At 43.7% G+C, this 15,702-nt stretch overlaps 1 protein-coding gene across 5 annotated transcripts in view; it reads right to left on the bottom strand.

The window, feature by feature from the left end:
• VPS13B (vacuolar protein sorting 13 homolog B) overlaps positions 1–15,702 on the bottom strand; it is a 948,921-nt gene that overhangs the window by 50,509 nt on the left and 882,710 nt on the right. For all 5 annotated transcript variants that reach the window (XM_034763372.1, XM_034763367.1, XM_034763371.1 and 2 more), the window contains exons 44-47: positions 3,933–4,088; positions 1,337–1,600; positions 779–862; positions 410–585 (exon numbers count right to left, since the gene is read on the bottom strand). In XM_034763372.1, coding sequence (XP_034619263.1) covers positions 410–585; positions 779–862; positions 1,337–1,600; positions 3,933–4,088 — 680 coding nt within the window. The remainder of the gene's footprint in view (positions 1–409; positions 586–778; positions 863–1,336; positions 1,601–3,932; positions 4,089–15,702) is intronic.

Here is a 15,702-nt window from a genome sequence, read left to right as displayed (position 1 = left end):
GTCTTTGGCTACCATGTCTTTATGGCCAGTCGGTCCCAGATTTGACTTCTTATGGATACCAACCTTTGCCGTTGCATCCTGGATGTCATGGGAGCACACAGACTAAGAGGTGGAAAGTCCCATCTTGGAGCTCCATGCCCATTCTTGTCAAGTATCAGAGGGGTAGCCGTGTTAGTCTGAATCTGTAAAAAGCAACAGAGGGTCCTGTGGCACCTTTGAGACTAACGGAAGTATTGGGAGCATAAGCTTTCGTGGGTAAGAACCTCACTTCTTCAGATGCAAGTGAAGAAGTGAGGTTCTTACCCACGAAAGCTTATGCTCCCAATACTTCTGTTAGTTTCAAAGGTGCCACAGGACCCTCTGTTGCTTTTTTATTGTAGGCATTTTTAGGAAAATGCACAAGTTATACCTGGCTTGAAAAGTCAAGTGATGGGTAAGATCAGGCTCTATATTTTGCAATGATTTCTCCTGCCCTTTTCCTGGAATCATTTGTGTTTCACTCAACCCCAGACTTCTTTTCTCCAAATGTATGATAATTGGATCTGGAAGATGACTCCTCATGATAAAAAGAGGGCTGAAAACAATCTAAAAAGAAAAACAAAAGCAAAACAGAAAAACAAACAAAAAACAACACGCTAACTTAATGTTAATTCTATTCCAGCTGCTGAAACAAGCTGTTAATAAATCTTTGCTCTGGGTCATTCTGACCTTAATTTATTTCAGAACACGAAAAGGCCACAGAGCTATACAGAATTCAGAGAATGGTGAATGCACTCACTAGTCGTTGTTGTACTTGAGTGTTGGGTTCTAATGTCAAAACTGTGCACCACACATAAGTAATTGAACTGTTTGAAGATGGCACCTGCACACAGAGAGATGAATAGACAGCATTAAGATAGATTATTTTTAGCTTATAAAGCTGAACATTTGATCACTATCAGTTAGAACTCTGAGTTACTGTAAGTCAGAAAGTAGAGAAGAGAACACTTCACCACTTTGAGTAACATGGCTCGCTCTCTTTTTTTAAATTTACATAGGAACCTAAATATGTGACATATTTAAGGTATGCAATACCATATATTTTTACTGTAATGGAGTCTAATAGGACTACTATAATTAAGGATGCAATCAGAAGTTCCTCTATCAGCTATCTGCTACTGATGAGAGGAGGGAAGGTAGTTTGGACCAGAAGAAAGTGCCATTCCAATGAACGTACATTGATATTCAGCCTGTGAGGTTTCCACCAGCTCCTCTAAACTGAAATTTGCAAAGGAGCCTGGGAGTTTTAGGTGGAAATTTTTAAATGCTATACTCAAACATCTATTTATCTTCATACCTGAATGACTGTGCTATATTCTGTGTGTTTGGAACTGAGACATACATCTCTTGACCAGTCTTCATCTCCTTTAGCTTTCACACTCAACTCCGTCAGCTCATCATTTTCTAGAACATAGGAAGGCAGCTTTTGTGTGGCTGCAAGACAGTCAAAATGTTCTTTAACAACTGCCTGCCCATCTTGACCAATGTAGTGCTGAACCACTTTTAATTCGATGCTGTCAGCCAGATAACTACAGACCATCTGTCTTCCACAGATTATGATCTAAAACATAAAAATAGACAACCGCTGCATTACCAATTTCTGAAAAGAAAACTCAAAGGGTGTCACTGTGGAATTAAATTTAAGAGACAAGATTCTTCAAATACCTTCGAACTGTATTGTTCTTAAATTGCTCTTGAGTAATTTTACAAGAACAATCTACAGTGAAAAAAAATCAAGCAATGTTTTGTTTCTGAGAGTTGCTGAAAATGATGGAGAGTGAGCTCTTTAGATATTCCAACAGTGCATTGATTTTATAAAGAAAAATATTCTTATGACTGGCCAAATGCATTGATAATTCAGAGAACCATAATTATTAAGATACCCCAAACTATGTTAAAATAACATATGGATTTGATGTAAATGGATATTATGCAAAAAATTCAGGTAAGGTCCTGCATGGTGTTAGTGTCCTCAACTCCTACTGAGCACTTTGTAGGATTGCACTCTGTGGCTGTAGTTATGTCTTTGCCCTTCCCTGATGTTCCTATATATTGCAGTTCTCTTAGGATATGGTGTCATCGCTATGGATATTTTGAGTTGTAGCCACAATGGCTTTTGAAGGGTTCCACTGAAACCCCAAATCCTGGTCACTATCTAGGGTTCACTTTCTCAAAGGAGCAAGTCTCTGCAGTATGTTTACAGCTTTCAAACTTACCCTGAAATTAAACTCCCATTTAAACATTAAAATAAAAAACAAAGCTTCAACCAGCTCTGAGGCCCTCCACACTATGTGTATTAAATATGTCTACCTAAAAATTGGCCAAACAGGTTGAGAGTTACTACTGTCCAAATCAGATGAATCACTATTGAGTAACACAAGGTGCTCTCCTATGTCTATGGACTGAATGTGTTATGTCCACCATATGCCCTGGCTTCTGCCAATTGAGGCAGAACCATTACAATATTATTACAGATATATTAACATGTTATAGGAAAACATCTGCACAGTAGCCCATTGTGTGGCTATGCCAGAAGGAGAACAGGAGTCAGTGGATGTGGTTTAATTAGGCTGCAACTTTATTCCTAAATGCTCTGGAGTACCCAGCAGATAAAATTGTAGAGTGCAGGTAATTCCATAATCATTTATATATTCCCGGGTGGAGGGGGCTGCTGTCAGCTTTCCCCCTTTACCCATCCTGGTCCCCAGCCAGCCTGCTGCTGGAATCTAGCTGCATCCCCCTTGAATGAGAGTTAAAGGGGCCATAAAGGAGAAGGGGTTGTTTCCCTGCTGTACAAGTCACAGGAGCGCTGAATCCTTCCTCTTTCCATTCCTTTAAAGAACATGTCCTCTGTATTCCTTACCAATCCATTTGATCTGATCACCGAATCCCTTCCCCACAGAGTACCTGCACTGGACATCCATGCTACGCTTACTTAAAGAGCAACTGACTTGCATCTGAAGAAGTGAGGTTCTTACCCACGAAAGCTTATGCTCCCAGTACTTCTGTTAGTCTCCAAGGTGCCACAGGACCCTCTGTTGCTTTTTACAGATTCAGACTAACACGGCTACCCCACTGATACTTAAAGAGTTGTGCCATCATAGCTTAACTCCATTTTATTTTTTGCCCCAACTAAGCTTTAGGTAAGGAAGGCAAAAAAAAAAAAAAAAACCCACCTCACCTTGGCCAATTTGGTGGTGAGGGAAAAAATTCATTCCCAGCCCACCGAGAAAGGAGTGAATAGTGTAATGCCCTCAGCAGATCATGACTAAATCTAGTATTTTAACTACTTTTGTGGGTGAGAGGGTAGGTGCTGCTCTGCCTGGTCCAGGACGGGGGAAATGGGTCAGTATCCCCAGGCTGACCTGGTATGAAGCTGCCATAGCAAGTAACTCTTTGGCTCTCTGGCCCTTAAAGGGACAACACACCTTTTGAAATTTTAATTCGGTCATTTCTTTTCCCCCCTCTTTTTCAATAACCTAAGGGCCTGAGGCACACTACTGAATAAAAACATAAATAACATAACACATTCCTACTTTTCAAGAGTACAAAAATGTGCCAGAAACTGTATAACTTTGCACTGTTAGAAATTATAACCCAGGCAAAAGGATGTTTTACAAAATGTGTAAAAAATGTGCTGAGAACTAAGATTTTGTGTGCCAAGATTCATACCAGAGTGAATTCTTACAGCAGAGTCATATTAACTCCTGAAATAATCTCTATAATGTAAGTCCTGCTAGTCTCATTAAATATTATGGCATTAGTGAGCAACACTGCAATTACAGGGAAATATTATAATTTTAAAATGGATTATTCATTATTTATGTAAAAAGCATAATCTAATTTACTCAGATTAAAAATGATTCCCCTATACTGTACATAAGGGCACTTACTTGTTTTTGCACTCCACTGAGCTGTTGAATCTTGATGATAAGTGATGCTGTCCTGCCTTTGTACTGAATGGTTCTGATAAAGGTCCCTGCATTGTCCACACTGAATGGCTCAGACCAGCGCCAGTTTCCCCAACCTTCAATGCAGATGTGTAACAGCTGGAGAGGAAACAATAATTCTTTCAATGCAGAACGGCAAAAAAAAGGCTTGCACTAGAATATGAGTTCCAATGTTGGGAAATGTTTCTATCCATAAAACTTAAAAATGCCAAGCAGATATTTTCATTGAAATCTGTGTAACACCCATTTTTCAGAATTGCTGACTACACAAAGAATAATGTAGCACTCTGAATGATTATATTACAATATTTCCAAAATAAATTTCCATACTGTATACTGCAAGTAATTTATGCTCTTGAATGGTAAAGATCTAGCACAACACTTGTTAAGAAGAGGCCCTGCACACTATAGGGCAGGGCAAAGAAAATGAGAGTTCCTTTACTGCTCTGGAATGCCACTCTTTTTACGGTTAGCAGGTACTTCAGATACAGGCCATTTTTAAAAAATCTTTAAGCTGTCATTCATGAATACAAACCCCTTACCCCCACCCAAAACAATCATTTGGGGAGTGGGGGCAGCTCACTTGTTCTCATAAGTATATCAAATGTATCAGTATTTAAATGTATTGCTTAGAAATGGGGAACATCTCATTTGAATCAAAGTGGTGACAAGGGGCTTTTGCAGGCATAATGATACCATTATAATTATATAGTTATACCAGTATCAGTCCCCGTGTAGTCACTCTTATTCTGGAATAGGAATGCCTTTTTCTGGTTAGCTTAAACCGTTTCTAAGGCAGTGTAGGGCTTGTCTACCTGGTGCATCACTATGCACTATAGGGGTGTAAATTCTAGTGCACACAAGCATGTTGTTTACTAACTCTCTACATGGATCTTGCTGGAACACACTCAATGTTCCCTAGAGCACATTGACATAGTATTATTTGAAGCAGTATTACATGAACGTACACTAAAGAACTTTTAGTGTGCACAAGAAGGTCCACACAGAGAGTTAGTACAAGACACCTGTTACAACCTGGCAGGGTTGTGTATACTAGAATTTATACCTCAGCTGGTGCGCACTAATGCACTCTATAGACAAGCCCTCAGTCTTTCATCATTCAAAAAGTCTTTCAACACAGTATGTACCTATCCCTAGTCCATGGAGATTCTGTGAGCCAAAGTCCTCAGCTAATGAAAATTGATACAGTTCTTTTAAAGTCAATAAATTACATCAATTTACTCCAGCTGAGGAGCTGGCCATTTAGCTTTTACATAGATGATTCATGGTTATGCAAAGTTAATAAAGGACAGTTACCTGTTCTGTAACTGGCGTTCTTCGAGATGTGTTGCTCAGGTGTATTCCACTATAGGTGTGCATGCTCGCCACGTGCACCGGTGCCGGAAGTTTTTCCCTTAGCAGTATCCATAGTGGGGGAGCACCGCTGTGACCCCTGGAGTGGCGCCGACATATCGAGCCATAAAAGGGGCTGCGTGCTCCCCCCACCCTCAGTTCCTTCTCGCTAGACAACTCCGACAGAGGGGAAGGAGGGCGGGACGTGGAATACACCTGAGCAACACATCTCGAAGAACGCCAGTTACGGAATAGGTAACTGTCCTTTCTTCTTCGAGAGATTGCTCATGTGTATTCCACAATAGGTGACTCCAAGCTATACCTGATGGAGGCGGGTAGACGTTTAAGTGTAAAGATTTAAGGGTTACCCGGGCAGAGTACCGCCCTACCAAACCCGGCGTCATCCCGCATTTGGGAGATGATTGCATAGTGCGATGAGAAGGTGTGGACAGAGGACCATGTAGCAGCCCTACAGATGTCCTGAATAGGGACAAGAGCCACATAGGCCGCTGACAAGGCCTGGGCTCTCTTCACAACAGGAGGTGGGGGAATCCCTGCCAGGTTGTAACAGGCGCGAATGCACGAGGTGATCCAGCGGGAAATCCGCTGGGTGGACACCAGTCGTCCCCTCATGCGCTCGGCCGATGCAATGAACAGCTGGGGAGACTTCCTAAATGGCCTGGTTCTGTCCAGGTAAAAGGCCAGTGCTCTGCGCACGTCTAACATGTGCAGGCGGCATTCCTCATTGGAGGAATGGGGGTTAGGGCAGAGGATTGGGAGGAAAATATCCTGATCCATATGAAAAGCCAAGACTACCTTCGGCAAAAAGGCAGGGTGAGGGCAGAGCTGCACCTTGTCCTTATGGAAGACCGTATAGGGCGGTTCAGAGGTCAGGGCCCTGAGCTCCGAGACCCGATGGGCTGAGGTGATAGCCACTAAGAACGCCACCTTCCACGACAAGTGGGACCACGAACACGTGGCTAATGGCTCAAAGGGAGGCCCTGTGAGGCGGGAGAGCAGTAGGTTCAGGTCCCAGAGCGCGACCGGGGGTCTGGCGTAAGGGAATGTCCGATCTAACCCTTTCAGAAACTGGGCCGTCATGTGATATGAAAACACAGAATCTAACAGCACCTCTATAAAGCTTATGCACTGAACTGGGATTAATGTGGATTTCTCCTCGTTCACCAGTAGGCCTAGATCTGCGCAGGCGTCCAGCAGGAAATTCATCGGCTGCTGCACCAGAGACCGAGACCGGTCCTTGAGCAGCCAGTCGTCAAGGTAGGGGAAGATCTGCAGCGTTTCCTCCTGAGGTGGGCCGCCACCACCACCATACACTTCGTAAATACCCTGAGGGCAGTAGAGAGGCCAAAGGGAAGGACCATAAACTGGAAGTGGTCCTGACCCACCAGGAAACAGAGGAAACACCTGTGGACCCTCGAAAATGTGGATGTGGAAGTACGCATCCTGGAGGTCCAGCGCCGCAAACCAATCCCCCTGGTCTCGGGATGGAATAATAGAGGCCAGGGACACCATGCGGAATTTGCAATGAACCAGAAAACTGGTTGAGATTCCGCAGGTCGAGGATGGGCCGAAGCCTGCCTTTCACTTTTGGGATGAGGAAATATCTGGAGTAAAATCCCTTGCCCTGGAATTCCCTTTCCACAGCTCCCAGGGAGAGGAGGCGCTCTACCTCCTGGTGGAGGAGGAGGGTATGCTCTGGGTCCCCGGACAGCTCCCGGGATGGGGGATGGTTGGGGCCGGGTTGAAACAAACTGCGACCTGTACCCTTGGGAGATGGTGCTGAGGACCCATTGGTCCAACGTTATATGGGACCATTGCAGTCAGAAGGCCGATAAACGGTTGATAAAATGCAACTTTATTAACTGGGGGGAGTACACTGGCAAGTGGCATGGTGACCCCCCTTAATGAGTCAAAAATGCTGTTTTCCTGGCCTCTTGGCCTTTGAGGGCCCGGGCCTTGGTGTTGGGACCGATGCCTTTGGTCTCTCTGCCGCTTAGGTGGGGGTTCGTATCTGCCCCGAGCTGAAGGAGCAGAGGTTTGAGGCCTGGGCTTGTCCTTAGAAGGCAGGACATAGAGGCCCAGCGTCTGCAGGGTGGTGCGGGAATCCTTCATCCCATGCAGATGGGTATCTGTCTGGTCGCAAATAATGCTTTGCCATCAAACGGCAGGTCCTGCATTATTGACTGGGACTCCACAGACAGCCCCGAGAGTGAGAGCCACGACGCCCTTCGCATGGAGACTGCCGAAGTCATTGACCGAGTGGCTGTGTCCGCTGCGTCCAAAGCTGCCTGGAGAGCTGCTTTGGCTGCCGCCGCACCCTCCTCGACCAGAGGCCGGAACTCCTTCTTGTCCTTATCTTGAAGAAGGGGTTCGAACTTGGGGAGGGATCCCCAGAGATTAAACTTGTAATGGCTCAGCAGTGCCTGGCGGTTGGCCGTTCTGAGCTGGAAACTGGCAGACGAATAAACCTTTTTACCAAAGGTGTCAAGTCTCCGAGCATCCTTGTCCTTTGATGTGGGCGTGGGCTCGCCGTTCCGCGCACAATGGTGGACTTACTCTACCACCAAAGAGTTCGGGGCCGGGTGGGTGTATAGGTACTTGTGACTCCTTGCAGGGACAAAATACTTCCTTTCGGTCTTCTTGGAAATGGGGCCAAGAGAGGCCGGGGTCTGCCAGAGGCCGGTGGTGATGTTGGCCACCCCCTGATGGAATGGGAGGGCCACCCACTCCGGTACTGAGGAGGCAAGGACATTAAACAGCGTGTCGGAGGGCTCCTCCATCTCCTCGGCCCGAAATTTGCTGCCACCCTCCTAAGCAGCTCTTGGTGCGCCTTGAAGTCCTCTTGAGAAGAGGGAGGCGGTACCGCAACTGAATCGCCCGGCACCGAAGAGGTAGATGGTGCGGTGCCCTCAGCCACTGATGGCATTATAGGCTCGACGTCTGGGTAGTGTCCTGTGGTCGATGCCGGTTGTTCGGCGCCTGAGGAGCTGTCTCTGGATTCCCTACGGTGCCTGTGGCCATGGTGCCTCGGTGCCGGGGACTCTTGGGACGGACTTGGAGCACGACCTCTGTGACGGCGGGCGCTAGAATAGGAGCGCTGGTGCCGATGGCATCGGGACCTGTTCTTCTCGGACTGACTCGAGGAGGAACGGTGTCACCTCTTGTCACCTCCTCTACGGCTCTGGAGACCGGAGGGGTGGGACTCGCTCACAGAAGAGCCGGCACGCGGAGTTGACATGCGACACAGGCCTCTGCTCGGCACCTCGACCCTGGAAGGTACCTTGACCTCCGATATCTCCGGGGAGGGCCGATGGGCGCCCAAAGGCGGCTTTCCACGGGACCGGGAGCCCAACTGAGGTGGCGCTCCCGGCACCAGAAGGGCTAGGATATCATGCGTGGCCTGAGCTGCCTCTGGCGTCGAAGGCATGCGCACTTCAGGCGAGGCTCGCGCGGACGGGACCAGACTACTCCGCTCAGCGCGAGTCGGAGGTCTGTCCTGATGGGGATCATGGGCTGTCCAACTTGGGTCTGGCCTCACCCCTCTCCTTCTCTCGGCACCGCTGAGTCTTCCCTTGCTTCTTACTGGGACAGTGGTGCTGAGTCGACGACAGTGCCTCGCTGCGCACCGAAGACGCAATGCCGGGCGCGGCATCGGGTCGACGCGCCGGTGCCGGGGCCAATGCCGACTCCATTAGCAAAGCATGGAGTCGGATCTCACACTCCCACTTCGTCCGAGGCTTGAAGAAGCGGCAAATCTTACAACGCTCGCTAATGTGAGCCTCGCCCAGACAGCGAAGACACTGAGAGTGTGGATTGCTTCTGGGCATAGAGTTGCGACAAGAGTTGCATGACTTGAAGCCTGGCCCACGGGGCATGCTCCGAGCAGACACTAACGAAGAAAAGTTCAGCAAAGAAGCAGTTCAGTGAACAAGATACCACTAAGGCTATAAACGCTGCAGCCAAGGCTGGAGCAAGTTCCGCCTACCTTCACTGGTGGCAAGAAGGAACTGAGAGTGGGGGGAGCACACAGCCCCCTTTATGGCGCGATATGTTGGGGCCACTCCAGGGGTTGCAGCGGTGCTCCCCCACTACGGATACTGCTAAGGGAAAAACTTCCGGCACCGGTGCATGTGGCGAGCACGCACACCTATAGTGGAATACACATGAGCAATCACTCGAAGAAGAAAGTGAGTTTACATATACACAATTAAAGCAATAAGCATTTTTTTCCAGAGGGCCAGCACACAGTCTAAGCACCCACTTAAGCCCTTAAAATAGTTGTGCAAAGGCTTTATGAAAACTCTCTGTGCAAGGTTGAATTGCACTATGTATTTGGGCATCTGGGGCCGGAAGTCAATAAGAGTTCTGTCAATTAATTGGAAGCAGGAGCAGGCCCATAGTATAATTACTTGTACCAATGAAAAATAAAAGCTGTAAATATTATGTCCTGCCATGTTTAAAAAACAATTGAAAAAGGGAGATTGTGAAGTCTATAGGTCAGGGTTGTTGGCTGAGTGACTGTCCAGATATTCTTCTTTTGCAGTGTCTTAGGACTGCTTTCTACGTTGACCTTTAGGAAGCAGCCACAGTAACCACCTTCTAAGACTTTACAACTCAGTAGCCTGTTCATAATTTGTGGTGTCCACAGCACAAGATTACACACAAAACAAAAACATCCATACAGTGGGTGGCTTCTGAATCATTCAAGTAATGACTGCTGCATTCCCATTCAAATTACTTCACCTTAGAAGAAGGCTTAATGGCTTAAAAAAAAAAAAAAAAAAGTACCTTGAGGCAAAGTGTACTCCATGACATAAAAGCTCCTAGTAGCTTTGATATTTAAATATTAGTTACAGAAAAAGAAAAACAATTGTAGTGGCTGGAACCATTTCAGTTTCTTACAGAAGCAGCTGGGCATATAAAAACTAAAAGAAACAAGTAAGCTGTTTACTTTGGAGAGACTAGTAGCTGGAAATGATAACAAAATAATGAAAAAAGGTACTAAAGAGTCAGTCCCAGTTAGAATATACTTAAAATACACGCCAAATACAGATGCCATATATAAAGATGTAATTAATAATTAGCATTTGCTTATAACCCCAACTTTAAGATGACTCCTGTCCTGTGTAAGCAACTTGGCCACTAACTGAACGTCACCAAAGAATATGCTGTCAGTTGTCATTTAGCAGTCATTAGTTCACAGAATGTTGACTTAGTAATTTTCTGTGTATCACAAAGATTTATGTGCACTTGATTCTATGGCTCAGAAAAAAAGATTAAGAAAAGTGAGGAACAGACTGGTGTATTATCCTTCTGATTACATAGTAACTTTTTCCTCAAGCCATATCACTCAAATATTTGTGAATGCTACCATGCGACATGGAATAACCCAGCTATCTTATTTTAATTTTTACCTAATATACCTGTCTTCATGACTTATTAATACTAGTAGTCTGCATTATATGTCCGTCTACTTTTAAAACCTTGTTCATGAGGTTCTTTGAAAAGCAAGATCTGGAATCATTTTCAAAACACGAAGGCCTCTAGTGCTATGTATGTAAAAAGATGGAAATGGAGACTGATGTAATTTTGGAAAATTAAGTAATCAGGAATAAACATTATTTTAGCATAAGCCAATATCAGGAAGGATGTTTAATTAGACACTTAATACATGCTCTGTCCTAATCTTAATAAACTGACCTAAAGGTGTATTGGCAGAATAATTACCAGACAACTCCCTTCACCCACCAAGATATAAGCAAATGCTAAGTGTATTTTGGCAATTCTATTTAAGAACGAAGGGGTTTATAAAAGCAGATAGCTAAGTAGCAGAGAGACATTCTGAGAAAAGAGGTGTTGCTACTACACGAGAAAAGAAGTGTCGGCAGGAACATGATGACCAGAGTTCAAAGATATTTTGACCAAAGTAATCCTTCTGTAATTCAAAGTTTAGAGCCAATCTAAAATATGTTGTTGTATTTATTCAAATGATGCATGAACCTTTAATCCTTTTTACGTCTGTGCTTTTTCTCTACTATCTAATATGTTGATAAATACTGTTTTTCGCTTAGACCTGTACTGGGGTATTGGACTATTAATTTTGTAGCCATTACTGGCTGCTGCTTCAAAAACAAATGAAACTGATATTGGGGAAGCAGAATAAGTTGTTTGTGCTAGGTAAGTGGCATAGAGAAGGCTGCATTTGCCCTCCAAATCAGTGCCACAGAAGGGCAAATGAGAGTCGTTGTGGGCATAAAGAAAGCCAAATAACATAAGGGCGTAATATGGATATTCCATTTGAACTGAACTCTTAATTGTGGTGGTAAAATTTCTAGAGAGAGAATGAACCCATAAAATACACTAAACGAGAGTTGGACAATATAACTTGACAAGAATAGAAATACCATTATCCTCTTTTTTGGAATGGTTTCTGCTCTGGTCTTTTTAATGAGAATTAGAAAATGTTCTTAAAATATTAGATGTTATTGGGTAAAATAGTCATATGTCGGTAGGTTGATCAGCACTACTGCAGAGTTCAGAAATCTTTTTGAACACAAAATGTTATCTCATCACAACATTAAATAAAACAATGGATCAAATAAACCAAAGAGCTGAAAAGTCAGAGACTAGAAATTTTAAAAACAGTTTATAACATGTTTTTGCTTCCTGACCACTTTCTGTGTCTTTCCTCTCCTTTTCCTTATCCACTTCCTGGGTATTTCTGCCCTCCTGCTGCTCAGGCTACTGGGACTGTCTTCCTTCCTCTAATGTTTCCCTAAGGGCTTTTCTCCCCCTCTCCTCAGAGCTTTCCTTCCTTCCTTCCCTTCTCCTTTGATCAAGGATAAGGCTCAAAAGGAGTTTCTAACTACCCATATTTATTCAAAAATAAACATAAAAGCAGCAATGAGATTGTCGCCGTTATCGCAGCATTACACTTCTATCTATCTCGGGGAAGGTTTTTGCTTCTGTCTTGTTGGCCAAAGCCACTGATATCTTAAGGAACAAAAGAAGACCACAACAAACTGGCTTCACTTCTGGCTGTTCAACAATGGAGCTAATTTTCAGAGCGTGCCAGGTTATCGAAAATTCACAAGAATTCAAGTGCTCCGTTCACATTACATTTGTGGATATCAAGGCCACGTCTGATTGTTGACAGGGAGTCATTTTGTCTGATCTTGAAACTTGCTGGCCTCCCCAACAAGCTCTTTAGACTGTTATTTCTTTTATATGATGACTCCTCAAGCAACTTTCTTGTAAATGGGAAAATAACTGCCTTCTTTCCAATCAGATTAGGCATTAACAAGTATGTGTTGCCACCCCGAACTCCTCAATGTTGTCAGAGACAATAATAAACGCATTTTAGGCATTCATTTCGATTATAAGAACCTTACCGATGTCAATTTTACTGACAACATAGAGCTAATCGTTGAATCAGTGGACGAGCTGGTTGTGGCTTTTAAAGCCCTGGAAAGCTCAACTGCAGAAGTTAGCCTGAAAATTAATTGGGGTAAAAGCACAATTCTTCTTGTTGTCAATTTTGAACATCCTGCAGGCTCTGCCATCTTAATGGGTGACCACCCAATCAAGCTGGTCAGTTATTTCACCCACCTCAGTTCTTTTGGTGAGAAAGATCTTGAAGCTCACATGGCAAAAATATCACCAATAATAGGGTGCCTCATCAAGAAAGTGTTAAATAGATAAATAGAGAGATGAAGCTAAGGATACATAATGCTTCAGTGCTCAATATCTGACCTCTGGAATTGAAACATGGCCCCTTACTCTCAAGACTGAAAAGAAATTGAACACCATTCAGATGAAGTATCTCTGAGTAATCAAAAACATCAAATGGTACAAATTCAAGTCAAATGAAGACATCAGTTTCCTAACTGAACAGGTCCCACCCTCTCAAATGGTCACCCGCCTTAAGGTGGTCTGGTCATCTGCTCTGAACGCCTACCAACTTCCCTACAAGAATCATCTTTGGCTTTGACCCAATGACAGCAGGATGGAAAAGATCACATGGAAGACACAAAACAAGATGGTTTGATGGCATCAATGGACACCTGCCCCTCACAAACATCCTATCCTGTAACATGTCAGATTTGGCTCAAGACAGAAAATCAGGGAGGCACATAATGCGTTCAGTGGCCTCTATGCAGTCCAAGAGATCATGTGAGAACTACTCCTATTTACTGCCCCTTTGTCTTCTCTGGACTTCCTATCTTTACCACTTTTCCGCTCAGAGGTTTCTTACAACCTCCCTCCCCTCATTTCCCTCCACCGCCTCGTCTGTCTCAATTTGCTAAGGGTTTTCAGCCAGTAATGAGGGAGATGGGTGAGATTTAGATAAATAAAGCAGTCACATGACAAGGTGTAGAGACCAAGGAAAGGGATGAGAAACATGGCTAAGGAAAGGGTATTGCTGAAGCAGCTTTGCCCAGCCAGCATGTTCCAGATTGCAAGTAGGTACAATTCAATGCTTGTAACCTAGAGATTGTTAGTCTTACAAACTAGATTTCCGCATAGTTTGTAGATGCGGTCAAGTTTATTCTGTTTCAGTTTATTTAAATAATTTCTCTATTTTCTAGCTTAAATAACTAAACTTGCTTTTGAAAGATAATTTGACTTATGAGCCATTAGTTGGGATACTTATTGTGAGTCAATCCCAATGGGTAGTAAATGAATTTTTGACCTCTAGTGAGCTGCAGAAGGGAAGCAATGACTTGGTCAGTGGCATGGGAAAAGGTGTAAATTCCAAGGTGTTGCTGATAAAATAAAAGTTGTGGTCCCACAGAAACAGGTGAAAAGTGTAAAGACCAAGAGGAGAGCTGGGTTCTAGGGACCTGAAGTAAAAGTAATATTTCTCATTGAAAAACAAAAGCCAAAGGAAGGTAAAATGTAAGGAGTGAATCAAATGCTGCAGTAACAGTCGAATTTCTAACTTAAGAACATAAGAACTACCATACTGATACAGATGAATGGTCCATCTAGCCCAGTATTCTGTCTTCTGATAGAGACCAATGCCAGATGCTTCAGAGGGAATGAACATAAGAGATAATCATCAAGTGATCCATCCCCTGTAGCCCATTCCCAGTTTCTGGCAAACAGAGACTAGGGACACTTCAGAGAATGGTTTTGCATCCCTGCCCATCCTGGCTAATAGCCATTGATGGACATATCCTCCATGAACTTATCTAGTTCTTTTTTGAACCCTGTTATAGACTTGGCCTTCAAAACATCCTCTGGCAAAGAATTCCACAGGTTGGCTGTGCGTTGTGTGAAGAAATACTTCCTTTTGTTTCTTTCAAACCTGCTGCTTATTAATTTCATTTGGTGACCCCCTAGTTCTTGTGTTATGAGAAGGAGTAAATGACACTTCCTTATTTACTTTTTCCACATTAGTCACGATTTTATAGACGTCTATCATATCCCCCCCTGAGTTGTCTCTTTTCCAAGCTGAAAAGTCCCAATCTTATTCATCTCTCCTCATATGGAAGCTGTTCCATACCCCTAATCATTTTTGTTGCCCTTTTCTGTATATTTTTCAATTCCAATATATCTTTTTTAAGATGGGGGCGACCAGATCTGCATGCAGTATTCAAGATGTGGGAGTACCATGGATTTATATAGAGGGAATATGATATTTTCTGTTTTATCTATCCCTTTCCTATTGGTTCCTAACATTCTGTCAAGATTTTTGACTGCCACTGCACATTGAGTAGACATTTTAAAGGAACTATCTACAGTGACTTCAAGATCTCTTTCTTGAGTGGTATCACCTAATTTAGAATCCGTCATTTTGTATGTATAGTTGGGATTATTTTTTCCAATGTGCATTACATTGGAAATCCAGATTGACTGTTTAATTTCTTTATGGATCCCACAACACAGCAACAGTTTCTTGCTAGCATCACTGGTGGTGCAAATTACTCTGATAGAGGTGAGGAGAATGGGACCATGGACCCATCCCCTTCAAGCTGGCCATTGGAGTATAGGCTGAACTTTCCTTAGTGTTGGCTCAGCGGGCACACTCCTCCTGTGCACCAGAGAGCTCCAGGAGGCATCGTTTGGCTCCACACAGCTTGTAAGGTAGGCTTGTGCCTAACAGGCTCAATCTAACCCCACATTTCTAGATTAGAAGAATGTTAAGAACAAGAAACATGAACAAAATTGTGATGAGCCATATGTTTCTTGGGTAATAAAAATCCTTATCTGTCCAAGATATTATCTGGAAAGTAAATTGAATATAATCCAGTTAAATCATTAATTTGGAATGTGGAATCCCAAGTGGAATTGACAATACATTTCACACTACTTAAATAGTATAAAAATAAAATAA

Source organism: Trachemys scripta, chromosome 2, assembly GCF_013100865.1.
Source record: "Trachemys scripta elegans isolate TJP31775 chromosome 2, CAS_Tse_1.0, whole genome shotgun sequence".
In the NCBI taxonomy this organism is placed as follows: domain Eukaryota; kingdom Metazoa; phylum Chordata; order Testudines; family Emydidae; genus Trachemys; species Trachemys scripta.
The sequence above is the reverse complement of the archived record's forward strand: the minus strand, read 5'-3'. Positions and strand labels throughout refer to the sequence as shown.